At 40.2% G+C, this 19,809-nt stretch overlaps 2 protein-coding genes across 2 annotated transcripts; one reads left to right on the top strand and one right to left on the bottom strand.

Annotated features, from left to right (window-relative positions):
• Positions 1-110: 110 nt before the first annotated feature.
• Positions 111-2,701, top strand: LOC147156444 (uncharacterized). The gene is made up of 4 exons (XM_086064878.1): positions 111-742; positions 1,381-1,488; positions 1,822-1,962; positions 2,088-2,701. The coding sequence occupies exons 1-4, from the start codon at positions 578-580 to the stop codon at positions 2,298-2,300; spliced, it is 627 nt and encodes a 208-aa protein (XP_085921004.1). The 5' UTR covers positions 111-577; the 3' UTR covers positions 2,301-2,701.
• A 193-nt stretch (positions 2,702-2,894) lies between these two features.
• med24 (mediator complex subunit 24) lies at positions 2,895-15,720 on the bottom strand. Its single transcript, XM_086064872.1, has 26 exons — positions 15,617-15,720; positions 15,295-15,425; positions 15,068-15,150; positions 14,951-14,989; positions 14,610-14,683; positions 14,281-14,504; positions 14,039-14,150; positions 13,782-13,932; positions 13,473-13,586; positions 13,140-13,193; positions 12,977-13,059; positions 12,793-12,879; positions 12,523-12,622; positions 11,620-11,762; positions 11,402-11,439; positions 11,231-11,313; positions 10,894-11,072; positions 10,476-10,575; positions 10,079-10,254; positions 9,343-9,607; positions 8,560-8,741; positions 8,393-8,486; positions 8,219-8,318; positions 6,325-6,405; positions 5,168-5,316; positions 2,895-3,838 (listed from the first exon to the last, which is right to left on the bottom strand). The coding sequence occupies exons 2-26, from the start codon at positions 15,422-15,424 to the stop codon at positions 3,722-3,724; spliced, it is 2,958 nt and encodes a 985-aa protein (XP_085920998.1). The 5' UTR covers position 15,425; positions 15,617-15,720; the 3' UTR covers positions 2,895-3,721.
• Positions 15,721-19,809: the final 4,089 nt, after the last annotated feature.

Below are 19,809 nucleotides of genomic sequence, written 5' to 3'. Positions count from 1 at the left end.
CTCATCAGTTTCCAAAATTTGCCTTATGTCACGAAATTAAAAGGAACTCTGCAATCACTGACAATGACACGCTGTCCTCTCAGCGAGTATTGGGAAAGCCCAGGATATCTCCACTGCTTGCCACTCATATATATACACGTACGTATGACATTTAGTGTGCTCAATCAATCAACTGTGTACACTTTGAAGTCAGTTCACGAGACATTCCCCTGGTGGAGGCCATGAACGTCCTGATAGGTGAGTAGTGACGTCAGAAGGGTGAAATGCTCTGGCTGGCTGAAAAAAGTAGTTTAAGAATTTTTGTTTAAAATTAACTGGACTTTTTTTAATAGCCATATTTGATATACGTGTGTTTTGATTGATTGTATTTTTTTTTTTTTATAAAGATGTGTTTCTAATTGATTTGTAGTCGCGAGCTCCGTCACATGATCAGCTACTTTGGCCTGGAGGAAGGCAGGACACCGAGGGGAGAGCCAGAGAGAGCTCAAGCCTTGTGCTGCACGCCTTTTGGATTCCACTTTGTGAAATTCAACATTTCTGTTATTTCCCCACAGTTTTCGTCCTGCTTCTCTTCCACATGGCCAGGTTTGCTGGCGCCGCGCCTCTACCAGAGGTTTGCGCCGACATGTGCGCACTTGTTGACGAGGCGCAATTCCAAGCGTTAGTCCGGAGGAGCCGCAGTTTAACCGCAAAGATTCTACAAACCATCCCCGAGGTGTACAAATCGATTATCCACATCGAGGTGAGAGGCTCTTCGTCTTGTCCGAGCTGGTATTTTAATTATTGGGCTATGAATGCTAGCAGGTTGTGGATCCAATTGGATTGTCGCACACGCAGTGGCTGTAAAGCGACTAGGCATTAATAATCGAGCTGAATGGAATCGTCGGATATATTCTGGTAATTTGCCTTGGTGACCAAATTAACAATTCCTGGCGTCTAAATCAAAGATAAGATAGTGAAAGTAAATGTTTACTTTCAGTTTCACTTCTAAAATATTAAGCAGTTTTTCATTTTGCTCAAAGTTGTGTGATCCCGCCTCTAGCCAAAAGTAAAAAGTTAAGTACAGTAAAAAGCAAACTGATGGAGGCAACCAATAGTTCAGAAATGTCTGTATGCTCAGCTGCAATAAGGATATGGTAAATTAATACATCTCAATCAACGGAAACAATTGCTTCAATTATTTTGGAGCTTCGTTGCCTTGTTAAAAACAAAACAAACATAATGACTAACAATTGATGTATGCCCAGGGATGATACACCGGTGTGGTCCATGACCATGCATTTCTAAAATATATATTTTTAATTACATTTTTAAAAAAAGCTACAAAAAGCATATCTCACCATGTTGTAACATGTCTGTGCTCTCGTTTTCTCCCCTCAGACTCTGAAGCTGAATTCTTCCGAAAACGCCAATCTCGACATAGTAGCGTCTAACATCAACTTCCCTGATGCTCCTGTGCTCAAAATTGCTTTAGAAAAAGTTCCATTGGTGAGCGAGTGCTTTTTCCCCTCAATGGTTAATTGTCATTGGACTCAGTAAAAATTGTTGTTGTATGTATTGTAATGATATCAGTTAATGTCATCGTACTTTGTTTAGGGATAGGCACCTTAATTGGTTATGCATTTGGTAGATTATGTGAAATTGTTGTATTGTACTGTAATAGCAATTATCCCAAATCCATTGCAAGATTTTCCTCATAATTCAATTTTAGTGCCCATCCCTAACACCATTACATTTCATTGAAACTTTGTCATTGGTGTCAAGTGTTTTTCTTGCCTGCTTAGTTAACCAAAAGCCTGCTGGTTGTTTTTCCCCAATCAGGAAAGCAGTCTGATCGACACGCACAAGGGTCTGCAGCTGCACCAGGCTTTGCTGAGCGCCATCTCACCTGAGCTACAAAACACGCAGAGAGTGACTGACCTCATGCACACTGTCCGAGATCTTGCTATTCAAATTAGCAAGGTAAAACAATGACATCAATGTCACTTTGTACCACCAGTGACGAGAATAGCTGAATTTCTGACAATTTTGCTTTTACTCCTGTCGCCATCTTTTAACGATCCCTATGCACGCATGTCTTGCTGCAGATGCTGCGAGCTCTCCAGACAGATTATGTCATGCAGACAACCCCGAGCCCCGTGACCTTACGCCTGCCGGGCGGCTTTGAGGTCCAGGTGGCCGCCCACCTGACGCTGGTGCAGCTCCAGTCTCTGAGCCAGGATATACACCGCTTCCTCAGGGGTCTGGACACAAGCCATGTGGAGGAAACGGACAGTGATCTGCTGACAACTCTGAAATAACACTGCTAGCTTTTTATTTTATTTTTTTTATAAACCAGAAGTATTTATTGATCTGATAAGGGATTAATTTTTTTATTTGCATATTTATTTTTATTTGCATATTTATTTTTATGTATTTATTTATTTTTGATTGAACAGCTGAAATGACTTGTTGCATGCTGCCTTGTGTCTACAATCACCGCCACCACTTGCCTGTGTCACACTTAATACAATCTTAACAATCTTACAACAACGCACTAATACGTACTGGCTATCAATGGAATATTATTATTAGACATAACGTGGCATCATGTAATATACTAAGTTCAATCAAATGTAATATATATTATTTATGAAATATTTTTGTATGAATGTTCATGCCAATAGTATTTATAATCTACTTCAATAAACTGTTTTCTTAATTTCTGCCTCTCTGACGATGAATTATAGTACAGGATGTCCACAAATTCGATTAAAAAAAAAAAAATCACAAAAACAATTGATGAGATATGTTTATCAAATTTGTTCTATGTGCTTATTGAAACAAAATATCACTTATGTCACTACCACCATTGACAATCTTGGTGTGTTTCTTAAAAATAATGATGCCCATAAGTTAAATTATAGGGCAAAAAAAAAAAAAAACTCATAATTTCCACATTGTCAATTTGTTCTTTTGTAAAGACACTTTAGACACTTGTGATCGTTAATTCAAACAGTGATGAGCTCATGGGAGCAACAGGGAAGGAGGTTCGTGCCTTACGACTCTTGTAACTTTCCGAGAGGAAGTGTTGTAAGCGCTTGGATGACTGCTGGTGACCGCAAGCGTCACTCGGCGTGATGAAAAGGCTCCCTCAGAGTCATGTGATGACGTCTCTAAACATGTGACCCTGCACCTGACGCAGGGATGATGCAAACGTTAAATAACAAACAGGATAAGGAAAGAGAAAATAACAGTTTTTTTTTTTTTTTTTTTTAATATCTTGACAACTTACCAAAAAGTAGCAAATGTTTACAAACACACAATGGGCGAGCTTTTAAATGTAAAATGTAAATTCATATGGAGTTGGATTGGACAGCTTTACCACTATTAAAAATACAAACTACTCACAAAAGGTATGGGATACAATTTTAGGATGAACCTAAAATGCATTATAACCTTTACAAAAGCACTTCATTTGATTTTCTTGAACAATAAGCTCCACTGTAATAGTCTTAACAGGTAATTGATCCTTGAATGGACCAATACATTTACTGGTTCAATTATCAAACACCTGTTGTGAATTTTGTTTCAATAGTACTGAGGCATTGAATAGTTGGACTGTTGGTTACTCAAAAGTTTCAATTTGGTCAAACTATGCACCATTAAAGGTTTTAGTGCGTCCATCCTGACATTTCACCCAAAAGCTGAATCCCCTTTTTTTGCGCAAGAACCTCAAATGTTACAAGGCAGCGATGGCTTTGGCCGCCACTCTCCTCCCCAGGGGCAGACTCAAGTCAGTGACCGCCAGGACCACTTTGGGTTTGGCCAGAGCAGGCAATTTCACCAACTCAGAGACCTGCAGGCACAGAAACAAGGTTGAAAAAAAAAAAAAAAAAAAAAAAAATGAAGGCATGCAACACATTGCACAACAGTTGAAAGACCCTGAGTAATGTTTTATTTTGCGGAAGAGGCCCATTAATCAGTTTTCCTGACTTTGTAAGTATATGCCCAGGCAAGTAACTTGCACACTGATTTTCTCAGAGTCCAACCACTGGTGGTTAGGACCAATCACAACGCCACAGTGTGTTTGGGGGCGGGATATATACGGCTGTGATGAAAACAAGAAGTGCCAAAGCCGGGGGGGGGGGGACAAACCAAACATGGCACCACCGGTGGACGAATTCTGTTCTCGCAAAATTACCCCTAGTTTCATATTTGAAAGAACAGTGAGAGGTACTTTGTGCTTTTTTACCTGGTAAAGATGTTCTTGCTTTTTTTTTCTTTTTTTTTTACCTACGACATTTTAATCTGTTGCCATGATTGGTCAAAACCAAAGTTGTGGCGTGCACAAGTTGCCCAATCAGTGTGAAACATTGTCCTGAATGTCCCGCTTTTCTTGAGCAGATCACATTGGAGCAGTCCCAGATTGATATTTTGGAAAACTCCTTTGAGTGATTCACTTTATCAATCCAGCCCTTGCCAGGTTTAAACATCCATTGTTAGGAATAAGCGGTTAAGAAAATGGATGGATGGATGTTTCGGAATTGTAACTATTAGTACTAACCGTTAGCATGTCAGTGGCGTTTTGCATTGTTTGTTAGCATTAAGCTAAAAGGACTTTCCTAAGGCAAAGTTATGTGGTTGTTCTAATCATACAACGTGTAATCTCTTTGTTTAATTTGAAAGTAAACTTCAATTGGGAGTGACATTAACAAGATTGAAGCCTCTTTTTGATGAATTGCTCAATATTTACCAAAGTGCTGCTTATTGTGAAATGAGATGAAGTGAGTTCACTGCCACCGTAATGTGTTTGTCATGTTTGCGGTAACAAGCCAAACCAAAAAAAAAATCCAATTACTTAAATGACGGATCGTTATCTCGAAAAACTTGTAAGTGGGGTCAATCGTATCTCAAGGCGCCATCCAAAATGTGCCAGGCACCACCACTATCCTCCCCGCATAAAAAAAAAAAAAAAAAAGTACTGATGATTGATAAAGGGTAGCTTACAAACATGATAAACTCCGCCACCACAAAGGAATTCAGATCATCCGTTGTGTCGAGTCAACATCATTTTTGCAAGAGTAAGCATGTAATTCCACTATTTTCCAGTAAGGCTTGAGCGAAGGAGGCCCCGCCCGGCCCTCCCTCCGCTCCACCACCTGTCTGGCCTTTCCTCCTGACTCACCATTGTAAAAGGCATGAACTGCAGGATGCTTCCACGACTTCCCTGCTCCAGGCATGCCACACACTCCTCCATGAAGCTATGCACAAACTGGGTGTGAGGCCCCGCCATCTTGGAGCCCAGGATGGAAGAAATGAGAAGGAAAAGGTTGGCTGAGGAAAGGGAAACGAATGCCATAAACTGTCAGGGTTGACTTGACGTTACATAATTCTCCTGAAAGTTAAACAATGGACACAATCCAATACAAAAATGGGCAGAAAATTCTTGCTTTTTAACTCATTCACTGCCATTGACGGCTATATATGTAAAACAATTCATTAGAACTATTTCTATTAGTTTACTATTTTTCCACTTTTGTTAAATTTTTGTTGTTGTTGAGTATGAAAACCTGGGGTAAAAATTGTACATTTAGAACAGATATAAGATTTATGATTAATCGTGAGTTAACTATTGAAGTGATGCCATTAAATACGAAACATTTAATCACCTGACACCCCTAATTTTTTAAAAGCTTTTTTTCTTCTTAAAGCAATTTTAATTATTTTATTATTTTTTATTTTTTGAAGAAAAGATTATTAAAAAATTAGGAGCATCAGGCGATTATATAAAAAAAAAATCATAATTAATCGCATGGCTTCACTAGTTAACCGACAATTAATCACGAATTTTATATCTGTTCTCAATGTACAATAAAAAAAAATTCTAGGTTTTCCATACTCTTGTTAACAAAAGAGGGAAAAATTGTTAAACTAATAGAAATAGTTCAAAAGAATTTTTGACGTCTATAGCCGTCAATGGCAGTGAATGAGTTAAAGATTATGCGCACTGATTTTCATTATTGTTTTACAGTACTTTATAACCATCGACAACGAGGTGAATCTCAGACATCTATTGTGACACAAAGCAATTTTCTGTCTAAGACCTTGCGTGGGTTGTAACGACAATACAAATGAAGACAGTGGGGGGCGTGGCGGCCGGGATTGGGGGGTTCAATGGGGACACATCCCGGTGAGTAACAAGTGAGGACACCGGATGGCACATCATTCATTGCAACAGTTCTACTTATGAAGGAGGAATCATATAGAGAGAGGCAGGAAGTGCATAAATGTTCCACATTTCAAGGAAAAGGGGTCAGCGTCTGGCAAAGACAGATATCTCACCCAGGACGCGGTTGAGTGGCTCTCTCATGTTGACAGTGTGGAGCTGGGAGGCAGAGAGGGAGCTGCTCATAGACCGGTCTCCTGAATGATACCAGGGGAGGAAAAGTACAGATATAATAACATACGCACAAAATATCAATTTGTGGGTTTAATATTATTACCATGAATGAACCAGAGATGGGTGGCGATGCACTACATTTAAATACAAGTATTTTTTGGGGGATAAATTGTATCAGTCAGAGAAGTTTTAATGCAACACCCCTTTCTGCTTTTACTTGAGTATTTCTGTTAAGAAATGGTATTTTGAGCCACATTGAGATACATGACTCTGTTTCACCAATCCAACTGAACTTCTATTAACAGATGACTTGATTTGACGAATCACTCACCAGATACTCAACATTCCTAAATACTCGTACTCAGGTCTATGTTTTACCTTCACTTGAGCCGTACTATTCGAATGTACTCTCTCCCCCACTTCTACCATGAACAACTTGGAGATCTGAGTAAGCGCAACTTAGCTCAAAACTGCAATTAAGAGATTAAAGATAAGTGTCTTATCTGATTGCATTTTTGTCAATAGCCTTCAGTGCCAAGATTTTCAGAATATTTTTGTATCTTATCCTCAGTCCAAAATCAAATTCCATCATAGAGAAACTGTACAATGTCTTTACCCGAGGCCTCTTCCTTCCCCATTCTAGAGAAGGTGCGCTTAGATTTGTTTATCCATCTGTCCAGTACAGAGCCACAGCTCCGGTCACGTTATATCTATATTGGGGCCACAATTTACAAAGCAGCGAATGTCAAAAAGGAAAGCAGATGGTTTAGAAGTACTATTCTGTTGTGGCTGTCACAATGTAATCCTCGTGTAATGTTGTGAAAGACGAGCAGGCTTCCTTCCGCTGTAGACTGACATTCCTAAAATAGCCTTATGAGACACATTTCGGTTTCTCATTGAGAAAATATTACTACTAGAGTAAAGGTTTTAACTAGTTTGTTTTCATTGTGAATATGCTGTACAGCGGTTCCATGAGATACGAGTTTAATTCACAACCCAAGCTCGTAACGCAAAATTCTCACATCTCAAATCATCTTTCTCCATTGTAATGACTAGAACGTCATTCATTGATTTGCTGCCAAAAACATATAAAAACGCACTATTTTAAATATTACCATGTCCCCAAAGATGTATTTTTAAGTTTTTTTATGCTAGAGCATACAGAAGGCTTTGATGCAGCCTCTGAACTGAATAGAATGGTTGAAGCAATGGTAGCTATTACAAAAACGGCCAGCAGGTGGCAGCAGAGTATAAGAGATCAACCAGGGCTATTTTGCAAAAAGCTCTTTCCCCTTCTGGATATTCACAGATTTGTGAATAAAGATTAAACTTAGCTATATTATAATGCTAATTGCTGCAAAATGGAAACAGTTAGAAAAAAAAATTTCCTGATGAAAGAAGAGACTCTTTTCTTTTGGTAGGTTCCATGTTTTTATAGCAATAGAACGCAATATTCTGTGGTCCTTGCAAAATCAGTCAAAATAAAGTAAAACAGATGGGAGTGAAGGGAGTTGCTTCAGTAAAAATGTCTGGGGGTGAATGAGTTAGATTAACCTCAATAAAATAACAATTATACATAGATAATAACAGAATATAAAGAATTAAACAGCTTGCACATCTTCATTATTTCACAGCAGCTCCTTCGGCACAGTTTGTTTTAAAATTTCCATTACTTAAAACGTTATAACAGCCAGTTTGTTTGACAGTAACCTTAAACTGGGAGTGGAAGTAAACAGTTTGAAGTCTGCCAAAGTGCTGCTTGGTAAGTGAGTTGAGTTCCATAGGTCAGATCGACTAATATCAAGCTTGCATTGAAACGCCGATTCAAAGACTGACCTGGACTGGAAAGTGCAACAGGCTCATCCTCGTTGGAGCTGAGGAGACGCATGAGCTTGGATGGTTGCGTGTCATCCAGAGGAAAAAGGCTACTGTAGTCCTGTGATCCCAAAAATTCACACAATTGACATATCACACATTATTGTAGGTCTGTTGCCTGCATGGTGCGTTTACCTCAATATCCTCTCGCTGTCTTCTACGTTGATGAGCCGAACAAGTACCTTTGTGGTTGGACGAGTAGGAGCTGAGTGCGCACCACACGGACAACCTGAGGAAGCATCAGGAGTGATCTTAAATACCGGCGCACGAGATAACTGCATATCAATATTGGTCTTACTTACTTGGCCAGTGCTTTGCCAGGTGGGTCTACCAGGCTGTGCCAATGTGCAGAGTCAGTGAGCAGGTTGGGCACTATCGTGCCCAACAAGGTCAGTGTGATCTGCTGACTGTCCAGACAGAAGATGCTGTAAAGCAACTCCACCACTCGATGGGCCCATTCCTGCCGGGTTTCCTTGAGCAGCTCCTAAAATTAGATTACACATATTATCTCATTTGCTCCCAGAAACGTATAAACACGTTCTATTTTTAATGTTTTAAGTGTCCCAAAGACGTATTTATACGTTTTATAAATGTTTTTATTTTATTTTTATGTTAGAGCATACAGAAGGCTTTAATGCAGCCTCTGAACTGCAGAGAATGAGGCGAAGCAATGGTAGTAATTATAAATGGCAGGTGGCAGCAGAGTATAAGAGATCAACCAGGGCCATTTTGCAAACAAGCTAAAAAAAATTCCTGATGAAAGAAGAGACTCTAATCTTTCTTTTGGGAGGTACCATGTTTTTATAGCAACAGAACAGGATAATCTGTGGGCCTTGCAAAATCCGTCAAAATCCAGTAAAACAGCCGGGAGCGAAGGGGGTTGCTTCAGTGAAAATGGCTGGGAGTGAATGAGTTAATATGACCAGTGCCAAAATTTATCTCCATTAAGATACACACACTCAGGGTGAACGGTTATATTTTATTAGCCTGATAATTGCTTAAGCCATATTGAAATATTTTCTTGGTTATTAAAAAAAAAAGCCAAGAATTGGCCACATTTAGTAAGCTTTTTTTTGACCACCTACCTTGACCAAATTATTGGTGAACCAGAAGACGCCGCCCATGTTGAGCAGGCTCTGGAACAGATGCAGCGCTCGACTGTCCACCCAGCCTTTGCGCAGAACCACCTGGAACTGTTTGGTGAGGGCGGCTTGGATGGGCTCTTTGGCCGGTAGCAGGTTGCGGTAGGGTATGGGTTCCTGGCCCTCCATGGGGGGCCGCAGAGTTGCCGCCGTTTGTTGGAAGACGTCCGCACACATGTGCTCCATGATGGAGCTCATTATTATCACACTAGGGGAAGCATAAAGGGAGAGGGTCATATCCTGTACACAGATACACTGCGTGTATATTTATTGAATTGAAGCAACAACAAAAAAATGCCATTATTTTTTGTCATTACTGTATGTTTTTCTGTTGTCTGTATGTTCATGAGTGTATTTTTCATATTTAAAAAGACATTACAACACTTTTTGGTGGGTCTTTTGGGAGGCTGGAACAAATTAACGTATTTTCCATTCATTCAATAGCGAAATATGATTTGAGTGTTTTGATTTATGAGAATGGTCCAGGAATGAATTAAACTTGTATCTCAAGGCAACTCCATACATACAATAGTGGCGGCTCAATGAAGACGTACAATGTATTATCGATCAAAATTAATTTGAGCTGAAGATGTATGACACTATCATTATAATAGTTGATTTTTTTTTTTTTTAAATACTCAAAATAGTGAAATAAATGAAAAGTGATTCATATTTATACCGTTCGCTGTAAAACTGCAGCGTGTTTTCGCCATAGAGCGGGGTGACAAGCTGTCGGATCATGGTTTGAGGCTTTTCCCTCTCATCCCGCCCCAGCATCCTCACGTGGGCCACCAGCCACGCCACCGCACAGATTGCCATACTGCAAACTTTGCCCTTGATGTTGTCAGTGATCTTCTGTGCTTGAAGAAAAGGGGGGGACAAAAAGAGGAAGATGCAATTGTAAATGGAAAGAGAATGCGTGACGAAAACGCATCCGCATTGAGTCATACCAAAACTTCAATGGAAGAAGTAACCGGAGACACTTATTAGACAACTCTCTGTGCTGTCACGGTTACCACAGAGTCCACTCATCACTTTCCAAAGAATGTCCAAAATGAAAAGAAGACCGGACAAACCTGCACTGCCTCCACGGACAACACGCCGTTCTCCCATGCGTTCAAAACTTCCAAAATGGCCGCCGGGGTGCTGAGGCAGATTTCATGCCATTTCACTTGACTGTCAAATGAGAGAAATGACAATTTAGAGGGTAAACAAATTGGAATTTATTTTGTGCCCCCTTCAGTGTTTGTGTTGAAATAGCAGTTATTAGCCTGTCAAAGGAGTTTCGCAGGATGTTAGCATAAAGCTAGCGGAATTCTGTTACATGAAATTGAAGATGAGAGGGGTAAAATTATATTGGAAAACAAAAAATGATGGTCTCCTTTTTCGCTGATTTATTTATTATTTATACTGTCTGGAATGTAACCTTGTGAAAAAAGGGGGCTCACTTCACATCAATACAATCAATTAATAAATCAATTGAGTGCAACTCACACAAGCTTCATCTCAGAGGAATTGTTCAGCAAGGTCACCAGACTCTCTACTTTTCCGGGCTCAGGCCTGAAGCAAGGGTGGTCTGGGTTCAGAATCTTCCCTTCTTCGGGCATACACGTTTGGAGCCATGTCTCGAAAAAGGGCGTCTCCCCCGAGGGACTGGGGTCAGACAGGACCACCTGTTGGAGGGAGACAGAGCAGAACCAGATCTAGCTTTGCTGCTTTGCCGCCAGTGACTGTCACAAATAAAAACGCCGGCGATGCCATCTTGTGGCTGTGCACCAAAATCATTGGATTGTGACATTTTACATGAAGCCAAGCATGACCAATTGCTGACCTCGGACCCGTAGGTCTGCACCACATGGCAAAGCATCAGGAAGGAGATGTCGAAAAGCAGGGCCCGAATTGAAGCAGACTTGGCTGCAGAGGAGTAGGAAAAGTTTTTTAGCATCCAACACATTAAAAATCAGCAAGGTCATGCAGGAACGCGGATCATAATTGTACTTACATCCTTCACCACTGATGTGCTTGGGAAACTCATTAAGCCTGTCAAAAAAATAATAATGGGAAAAATAATGTTGCTAAAACCAGTTTAATGCAAAATATGACCACCAAATGAACACTGTGACATTGTCACTCTAAACTGAGAATGATTATCTCAGGGAAATCTGACACAGGTCTTACGCAGAAGGTGTGCCTAATGAAGTGTCTGGTACGTGTACTAACTTGATAAATTTTCGGGCGAATGACTTGAGTTTCCCCGTGGCAGCTGCGGCCGCCAGGAGCAGATCCAAGCTCTTCCCTGACAACATATGACCAAGGACACCCAGAAGGCCCTCCGGAGACTTGGAGTGGTCGGCATCTACTGTCTAAATGGGCCAAACAGAAGGTTCTAGGTTTATTGTTTGGGGCAGTTATTTGACTGGTGTTCAGTCAAAGAGTTAAAAAAAAAAAAGTAGACTATGACAAACCTGGTTTTCACTGGCCAATGTAAAAACCCGTATTATTTGCTCATATGAATGCAATTCCTACAGACAAAATATTGCACACAACGAAAAATAAGTAATCTCTCAGTATAAACTGATACGGCTCAAATTTTGTCCAAAAATACACCCAGCTATCTTTTTTGGTTACATTAGTAATCATTACTAATGTGGTGGGTGGGAAGGACTCATCGTTATTGATGTTGAGACACACAATGAGAACACCCCAATAATAAAATACCCCTCCCTTTAGAAAGTAAATTTTCTATTTGATCTCATATAATGAAAAATGGGAATCAGCATGGAGTAGTAGTCGGGAGGTCAAGGGGTCAAATCTGGAAAAACATTACAGAAAATGTCTGGATGGTCGGCTAAAAGATTCATAACAATGATTTTGGTTATGAATTAGCCAGTGGAGAAATTTGGATCCCTTTTTAATGACATGATTCTAGGATTAATTTTTCTTTCTAAATAAATAAATACAGCAATTTTTCATGCTAATCATGCCTCCTAATTATGTAAACGATTGTGCACTGATTGAGCCTTTAAACTTTTAAGATCCTATTTGGTGCTGATTAGACACAATAATAAAAAAATTTTTTTTAAAGAAATGCATGCTTTTTACGTTGCTTTTTGTTGTTTCTACCTTGAGAATATTGGTCACGGTGGGCTCAGCTCGGAGGATGAGGCCTGGGTTCGGTTGGATATTTGCATTTTCCGCGGTTTTTAGTTTTGGGGAGAACTTCCTGTCCACCGTCCGAAATCAAAAGGTGCAGTGAGGTGGGGGCAGCGGATTGGAGGAGGGGTTCGGGGAGGGAAGAAAAACAAGGGAGGGGATGTGTGGTACTGCATTAGTACATTGGAATATACCGATCGTAGTTAGGAACGTTAACAAGATTGGAGAAGGACAATGTACCGTTTCGATGTGAGGACCTCTGTGTTCGAGTCGGACAGCAGGCCGAGCTTATTACACTCCTGGAGCAGCATGCCCAGGCAGTCACAGCTAGGAGGAAAGTGATTTATTATTTAGGATATAGCACTTCATCAAAAGACTTGTACAGCCGCTTTACATTGCGGCAGCAGGAGTGTGGCGCACTCACTTGCATCTTTGATCAGCTTTGTCCAGCAGTGGCGTCAGTTTGAGCAGATACTGAAAGGCAACATTCACATCCTCCGTAAAGTCCTGGAAAATAAAGTGGCATTTTGAACATGTTATACGTCACAGCCTTTAAAACAGAGAGTGACTCATGAGCCTCGTTTCACCTGTCCTTTGTCACCCTGGGGGTACTTTTTCAGCCGAAGCAGAACTTGTGGAATCTAGAAAAGGAAAGAAAAGTCACGGGTTTTGTAGGAAAATAAGGTTTTTCAGTTGTTTATGCTTGTGTTTACTGGGAACAGAAATGTATTTTTACAAACTCTTCTAAAACAGATTAGTAGTATCTCTTGTCAGATTGTTACATACAAATTGAATTCAGTATTGATTGAAAGTAAAACAAACAAAAAAATTACAAGCCAATACTGTGGACGTCACTAACTTAGAGGAATTTTTCACTAATAAGTGAAAGGGCCAGTCCACAAGTGAAATCATACATTTACCTTGAGAAAGGTGAAGGCAGTCCATTTGAGCTCCTCGGTGCCCTCTGGTGACTCGATGAGGCCGGTGAAACAAGCCTTCCAGATCTCCAACACAAAAAAAGGGGTAGGGATTCTCTGCAGAGGACAGAAAATTCATAAACGTGCTGCCATATATACATACATACACAAACATTGTAAAATGTAAACATTTGGGACAGCCCAAAAAAAAAAAAAAAAAAAAAAAGATTTGAGGGTTGCAACTGCCCAAAAATATTTAAAATAAAATTCATCTAAAAGATTTTACAATAAACTAAAAAAAAAAAATCACACCTGCATTCTCTTGATCATCATCAGCTGCTCAACCATTGGCTGTGTCTCCCCTGTCAAATTCATGGTCCCTTCCAGCATGATGAAGGTGTGGATTGATGGGAAGGAGGCGTGCAGCAGCGGGTCACAGTGCACAGAGAGCATCTGTGGGATGCTGAGGACAAAGAGGGAAGAAGAAGTCCGTGATTAAGATGGGACAAAATGGCATGCAAGACGCTCGAGGGCTTTGTGTCAGTATGTACAAATGAAGGAAAACGTACCCTTTCACCAGTAACAAGCTTTCCTCTAATTGATTCCGCAGCGTTGTGTTAGATATACAGCTGAGGCCGTCGCTCACTTTAAGAATAGCTTGCTCTACATTACCCCAGGATCCTTTCGGCAAAAAAATAAAAAATAAATAAAAAATAAAAAACAGATCAACAATGTGCAACATCAACATGACCTGTGCTTCTAGGACTCTCAATGTAGGAAAATGTCAAACGCTTATACACAAATTTGACACCTTGATCTTCCAGTCGAGCGATGTGCACCAGGGCTCTGTTCTTGGTGCTGCTCATAAGTTTGTGCAGCCTCTCCCGTAACTCCGACAGACAGGCCTCCGTGCCGCTCAACGGACCCGGTTCCCTCAGCTTCTCGCAGTAGCAGGCGCAGCCCTGCAGCAGCCATACCACCACCCCGAGCAGGGCACGACACAGCCCGATGCATTCCTCGGCTTTCCCGTGGCAGCTTCAGAGTCACATACAAGCAATTTAAAGGAGAAGACAATTCTTCTCATTATTTACGTATAATAGTATTGTGTTATGTAATGCACATTAAATAGAAATGAGTTACGTGAGACGATGGCAGAACATGTCCATGATCTCCAGGAGGGACTTGACGCACAGATCCCGAGAAAAATCATCAAACTACAGAGAGAGAGAGAGAGGCAAATGTATTAGATCACATGCATCTTAATATACTGTATAAACTGTATACAGTCAACCCTCACTGATTCTCCATTTGCAACCTCATTTAGTTAAGGACATTTTCTGTATAAACTGTAGCATGAAGATTCCAGCAGCACTCCGGCAGATCCACACTTCTCAAATTTGGAGCTACTATGTGACTATGTCTAATCTTATCCCTGTGAATAGCAAGGGTTGACTGTATTACCATGACTGTTATAATGTTACCTTGCTAACGGCTATGAGCACACTTGAATAAGACACCATCTAAAGACAGAGAGAGAGAGTGAGAGAAAATAACCAAAAATTGGAAATTGCAACAACCTTTTTAAGTTGATCTGATACCTGTGAACTTATGGCATATTTGAGATAAGACAAGATAAGTGGGTTCGGAGATGGGCCAATCAACGCCTGCTCCATTAACGCCTCTGGAAGAGAAATAAGACAATATTGTAAGACACACGTTATGAGAGGTACAGTATATTGGTTAAAGAAAATATTATGACAGGAAAAAAAGCAGGGTTGATGAAGGAGGTCATGCAGAACGAAATGAAAGCAATGTTTGTGCTAACCTGCGAGGTTGAGATACTCCCATGTTGCTCCCTTTGGAAAGTTCTTCTTGATATTAACAGCCCACTGGTAGTCACTCCAGCGCTCCTTCCAAGCCTGCAGAATGGCCTGTTTCAGGTTGACCACCTTCATTCTGGGAAAGGAAAAAGGCTGGGCATAAAATACAAGTTTGAGACAACTACCACTGGATGCCGTTCATTCTTGCGTTTGAATGGATGCTAGCGCATCGCTAACTGTGCATTCATTCGCTCCTTAAGGCAAAATAAAACAAAATTACCTGAAGAAAACACCCACTAAAATACAAGTCAGTGATTTGTTCCTCACCTTGAGTTATATGTGTTTAAATTCGTAACATATATATATCTTTTGAAGTCTCGGCGTCAATATTTCTTAGCATGCGAACACAAGCGACGCCATTTTGCTTTCAGTGATGCAAGCGATCATTGGTCAAAGCTCAGAGCATAACAATATTCTCTCCTCGGATTGGCTAAATGGAAGACAATAATAAAACAACCAGATACCGACCACGGGGTGCCGCTCTTTACCACCATGTTGTCAAACTTTGGGAAACAGGTAAACAATTCAAATAAAACCTTGTCAGTCTAAATTTTAAAAAAAAAATCACTAAGAGGAGGTTAAAGTATTTAGGTAAATTAGTCATATTTTGACTTGAATTTATTTTACCTTCAAGAAGCAATGACATTTAGCTTGCTAGCTAAATGGTGAAAAAAGTAAATATTACTATAAACTGTGCAGTGTTATGTAATTACATAACTTTGCGTCGTTGCACATGGTGAATAAAAGATTCATAACAGGCTCTAACAGGTGAGGCGATCATTATCTGCTTGGAGAGTGTTCCAGTCGTTTGGGGCAGAAAACTGAAAGACAGACCAAAAGTAGTGCGGACTTTTAAAATGAAGAGGTTAATAAAAGTGCTGGCAAGGAGAGTGCGGGCAGTGGTATACATGGTGAGCAGTGAGCGAAGATAAGGGGAGGTCTTATCCTACAACACAGTGTTACACATTGTTATACATTCTCATACATTAGAGAAAATAATGCATCATTGACAAGTATTCATCCATATTCACATTCCTGGTGAAAACACTGACAAAAAAAGAGCTTGTTGCAACATGGCCCTTTTCTTGAAATCATTTTAGCCTAAAGATTTTCCTTGATCCATTCCAAAATCAAGTAAACTGCTTCAACATCCAAGTTGCTAGTTTGGAATAAATGTTCACTGTCTCCTTTTCTCTAGGCTGTGCATCATCGTTCATAAAGAGACATTGTACCCTTTTCAAAACAGAGACATTACTGGAGGCACTTGGAGGTCCCATGAAGGCAACAAAGGCGTCCATTCTGTCTGACACTGGAGACGTCCTGCTGGCAGTAGATGACCCCTGTGTCCTGGCACGGTGCAGGCAGGTAGGCCATGGCGGGCTGATTGGTTGTTTAGAGATGTCTTATCTCTTTTCCTTCCACTGGGAGATGAATTTGAGAAGGGTGCTGACAGGGGAACCTGTTGTGCCATCTCTGTGTCCATTCTCACGCTTTGGGACAGATGCACTTTTGTTGATTGAAGCTTACGTCAGCACAAATAAAATACATGTTATTGGGTTCACAGCACCAAAAGAATTAACCAGAAATTATTTAAATGTGTTTACAGTTGCAAAAAAAAAGCATGTGAGCCATTGATTTTAATAACGGTCTATTGCTGTAATTTAATGAAGGGGGAAAAATTCACGGCCGATATATGCAGAAATCCAGGTACTGTAATTCTAAAGGGCTCTATTTTCTTGCTAATGCATGTTTCTTGAGTCGTGATTATTTTACTGGTGGTTCGAGCCCTGCAGCACAAGATGCACTGCTGCCTTTAAAGCAAAGCACACAATGGGTTGCAATCAAATAAACGAACCCTTGAGAGAGACTCAATTGTGAGCATCAATCTGTATATTTGGCCCCGATGAGGAGGAACGAAATCCAAACAGTGGCTCATGACTTTTATTTATCTGTATTTATTTTCCAGTAGAGCTGTTTAGGGTTTTCCGCATTAAACTTCACTTTACTTTGAGACCATTTATATCCATTTATATTTAGCGAGTATCCCACCTACCTGGAGCCTTTGGGCAAGGTAATTATCTATGGTTAGGAATCCGGAAATGAGAGTGGGCCCCCTCGGGTTGTCCATTCATGTCACTTCATGAATCAACAAGGACACAATAGAGACACCTGCCTGGGCAAAGAGGCTCATAAGTAGTGTTGGACCAACCACTTCCTTCAAGTACTCTTATAGGCAAATCAGGTCGCGTTCACTTCACGTGAGGTTCGGCTGACAATTTGGTCATTCACGCGGGCAATTCGTCAGTTTATTCATCATCCTAACTGCACATGAACCTCAGTAAACATCTGATTAATTACTCTATGTATATACTTTCTATGATTTGTATACTTTCTAAAATGCACAAGGGATATTTCCTGCTTCCAGGATTAATACTCATCAAACAATAAGGGCAATAAGACTCCGATAAATAGAAAGGCAAAAAGCTGATTGGTTGGATACAAGGAAGTAGATGTGGCTGATGATACATGCTGAAATTTACACTGGAGTTTGACGTTATCAGACTCCTAATTTCAAAGCTACACTTTGGACTTACACGCTGAAAATAAGCAAAGCTCAATTTTAATTCCAAGATCCATTAATCCTGTTTCTATTTGTACTGTAATGATAATACAAAATATATCAGCTTTCTATCTTTTAGTGTAAATTATATTGCATGATCAAATCCATTACGTTGGCTGTATGTAAAGTTTATTAACCATATTTACAATATATATATATATTCTTTAAACCTGACTCCAGCTTTGTGAGGTATTGTTTTTTTTTAAATAGTATTAGAGGAAAGGTGTGTGCATGTCTGTGTGGGTAGGACACAGCTGGCTGTTCTCTGGGAACCGCAGGAGGGACATTCCCATGAGATTCTGGTTCCAAACTTTACTATTGCATAATTAAAATCAAATGATGATATGTAAAATTCATATCCGTATGCCATGCACTGAAAACGTCTCGCATTTCCGGTGATGTATGTGCACCTCACACATGGACAATATCTCCTTCAACAATTGCAAGTCGCCTCATCCAAACAAGAAGCCTGGCGTAGTACCAAGACCGACCTGTGAGAGGCAGCATGGTGCCACAAGGCCTCCAGATTGCCAGAAAATAAAACAAGAAGAAATAGTGGTGTTAGAAGAAATCTCAAGAAGCTAGGCTAACGGTTAGCTTATCTGGTAACTACAAGCTGTTAGTAAAGTCAGTAACAGACATGTTTGAATATTAAATGTGTGTATATTGATAAAATGATTCATCGGCAAACTAAAATAATTCGGTTAAAAAAGGTTGATGCAAAATTTTAACCTCTAATCTTAGCCTCAAATAGTGGACGTTTGCCCCCACTTCATGCATTTCTAATTTTGCTAACATCTGTGAAAAACCCCTGGTAGAACAAGAAATAGCATTCTCTGTTATCCATCTGGATCTCAGTTTCTGGGTAGTTTATCTCAACATGCCCTTGATTGTCCGGAACCGCTCGGTGTCTAATCCTACTGCGATGCGACGCCGCTATCATATCACACAGCGGCTATTAAAAGTCAGCTCATTTTCAAAGCTGAGTTTTCCTCTGCAAATCTGTTATGCTATCGTAGAGTTTGTGCTCATTAACGCCATTAATCCAGAAAGAAGCTTCACTCGTCGCGGTGCTAAAGTGTTGCATAATGAAACTTGGCATACGGCTTCAACGTGGCCTGTGTGCTCCCATTGTGTTTCCATCCTGAGACCTGATCTGAGCGCAGCCAGTGGCCAGCATGATAATCCTACATCTGTCACTGGCTGTGCGTGGGCAACGTCATCACCACAACCTGAATCATTTAACAACAACTGATCCCATGCAAATAGTTTGGGATTATTTATCATGAATAAATAACATGGTAAGAATTACTGTTGCTTTTTGATCTCACCTGCAGAAATACTTGACCACGTATTCATCATATGTTGGACTGCCATAACAGAATTTGATGTTAAAATAAAAATAAAAAACAGATGTGACCAACCCATTGATTGATTGATCAAATCAACTTGTCAAGTTGCGCTTTGGCTAAAAAAGGCCTGTGGCCCCTCGGGTTGCTTGTGTGTCATTGTGATTAATTGATGAACCTTCTTGAATAATTGGCCCAAGGCCACGGAATCATTTGGCTGTGGTGACATGAATCTCGTTCTCATCTTAAAGCACAACTTCGTGGCGATGTGTTACCTTAGCAACCACTTCTGCCATTGATTAGAAGTTGGACTTGGATCTCGCATTCAAGAAAAGAAACACACAAACAGCAAACTGTTTTTTTCCCCCACTTTATTTTAAATATGAATGTGACTGAATGAAAATTAAAAACCCAGAATTTCCTGGGCATAGGAAGACTTCTACAGAGGTCAAAGTTATTTTCCAATCATCCCTTTAAGAGAAATACCACCT

Source organism: Leptonotus elevatus, chromosome 20 (genome assembly GCF_054856555.1).
Source record: "Leptonotus elevatus isolate MCC_2025b chromosome 20, RoL_Lele_1.0, whole genome shotgun sequence".
Lineage (NCBI taxonomy): Eukaryota > Metazoa > Chordata > Actinopteri > Syngnathiformes > Syngnathidae > Leptonotus > Leptonotus elevatus.
This window is presented reverse-complemented; position numbering and strand designations above follow the sequence as displayed.

What these genes read in the sequence shown, in the direction of transcription:
- LOC147156444 (XM_086064878.1), top strand. Translation starts at nt 578, where the DNA reads ATGGCCAGGTTTGCTGGCGCCGCGCCTCTACCAGAGGTTTGCGCCGAC. An exon ending in AATCGATTATCCACATCGAG is followed by an intron (nt 743 to 1,380) that starts GTGAGAGGCTCT and finishes TTCTCCCCTCAG; the next exon opens with ACTCTGAAGCTGAATTCTTC. An exon ending in TTGCTATTCAAATTAGCAAG is followed by an intron (nt 1,963 to 2,087) that starts GTAAAACAATGA and finishes GTCTTGCTGCAG; the next exon opens with ATGCTGCGAGCTCTCCAGAC.
- med24 (XM_086064872.1), bottom strand. Translation starts at nt 15,424, where the DNA reads ATGAAGGTGGTCAACCTGAAACAGGCCATTCTGCAGGCTTGGAAGGAG. An exon ending in CTGCCTTCACCTTTCTCAAG is followed by an intron (nt 13,194 to 13,472) that starts GTAAATGTATGA and finishes TTCCTTTTCTAG; the next exon opens with ATTCCACAAGTTCTGCTTCG. An exon ending in AAAGCTGATCAAAGATGCAA is followed by an intron (nt 12,880 to 12,976) that starts GTGAGTGCGCCA and finishes CTTTCCTCCTAG; the next exon opens with CTGTGACTGCCTGGGCATGC.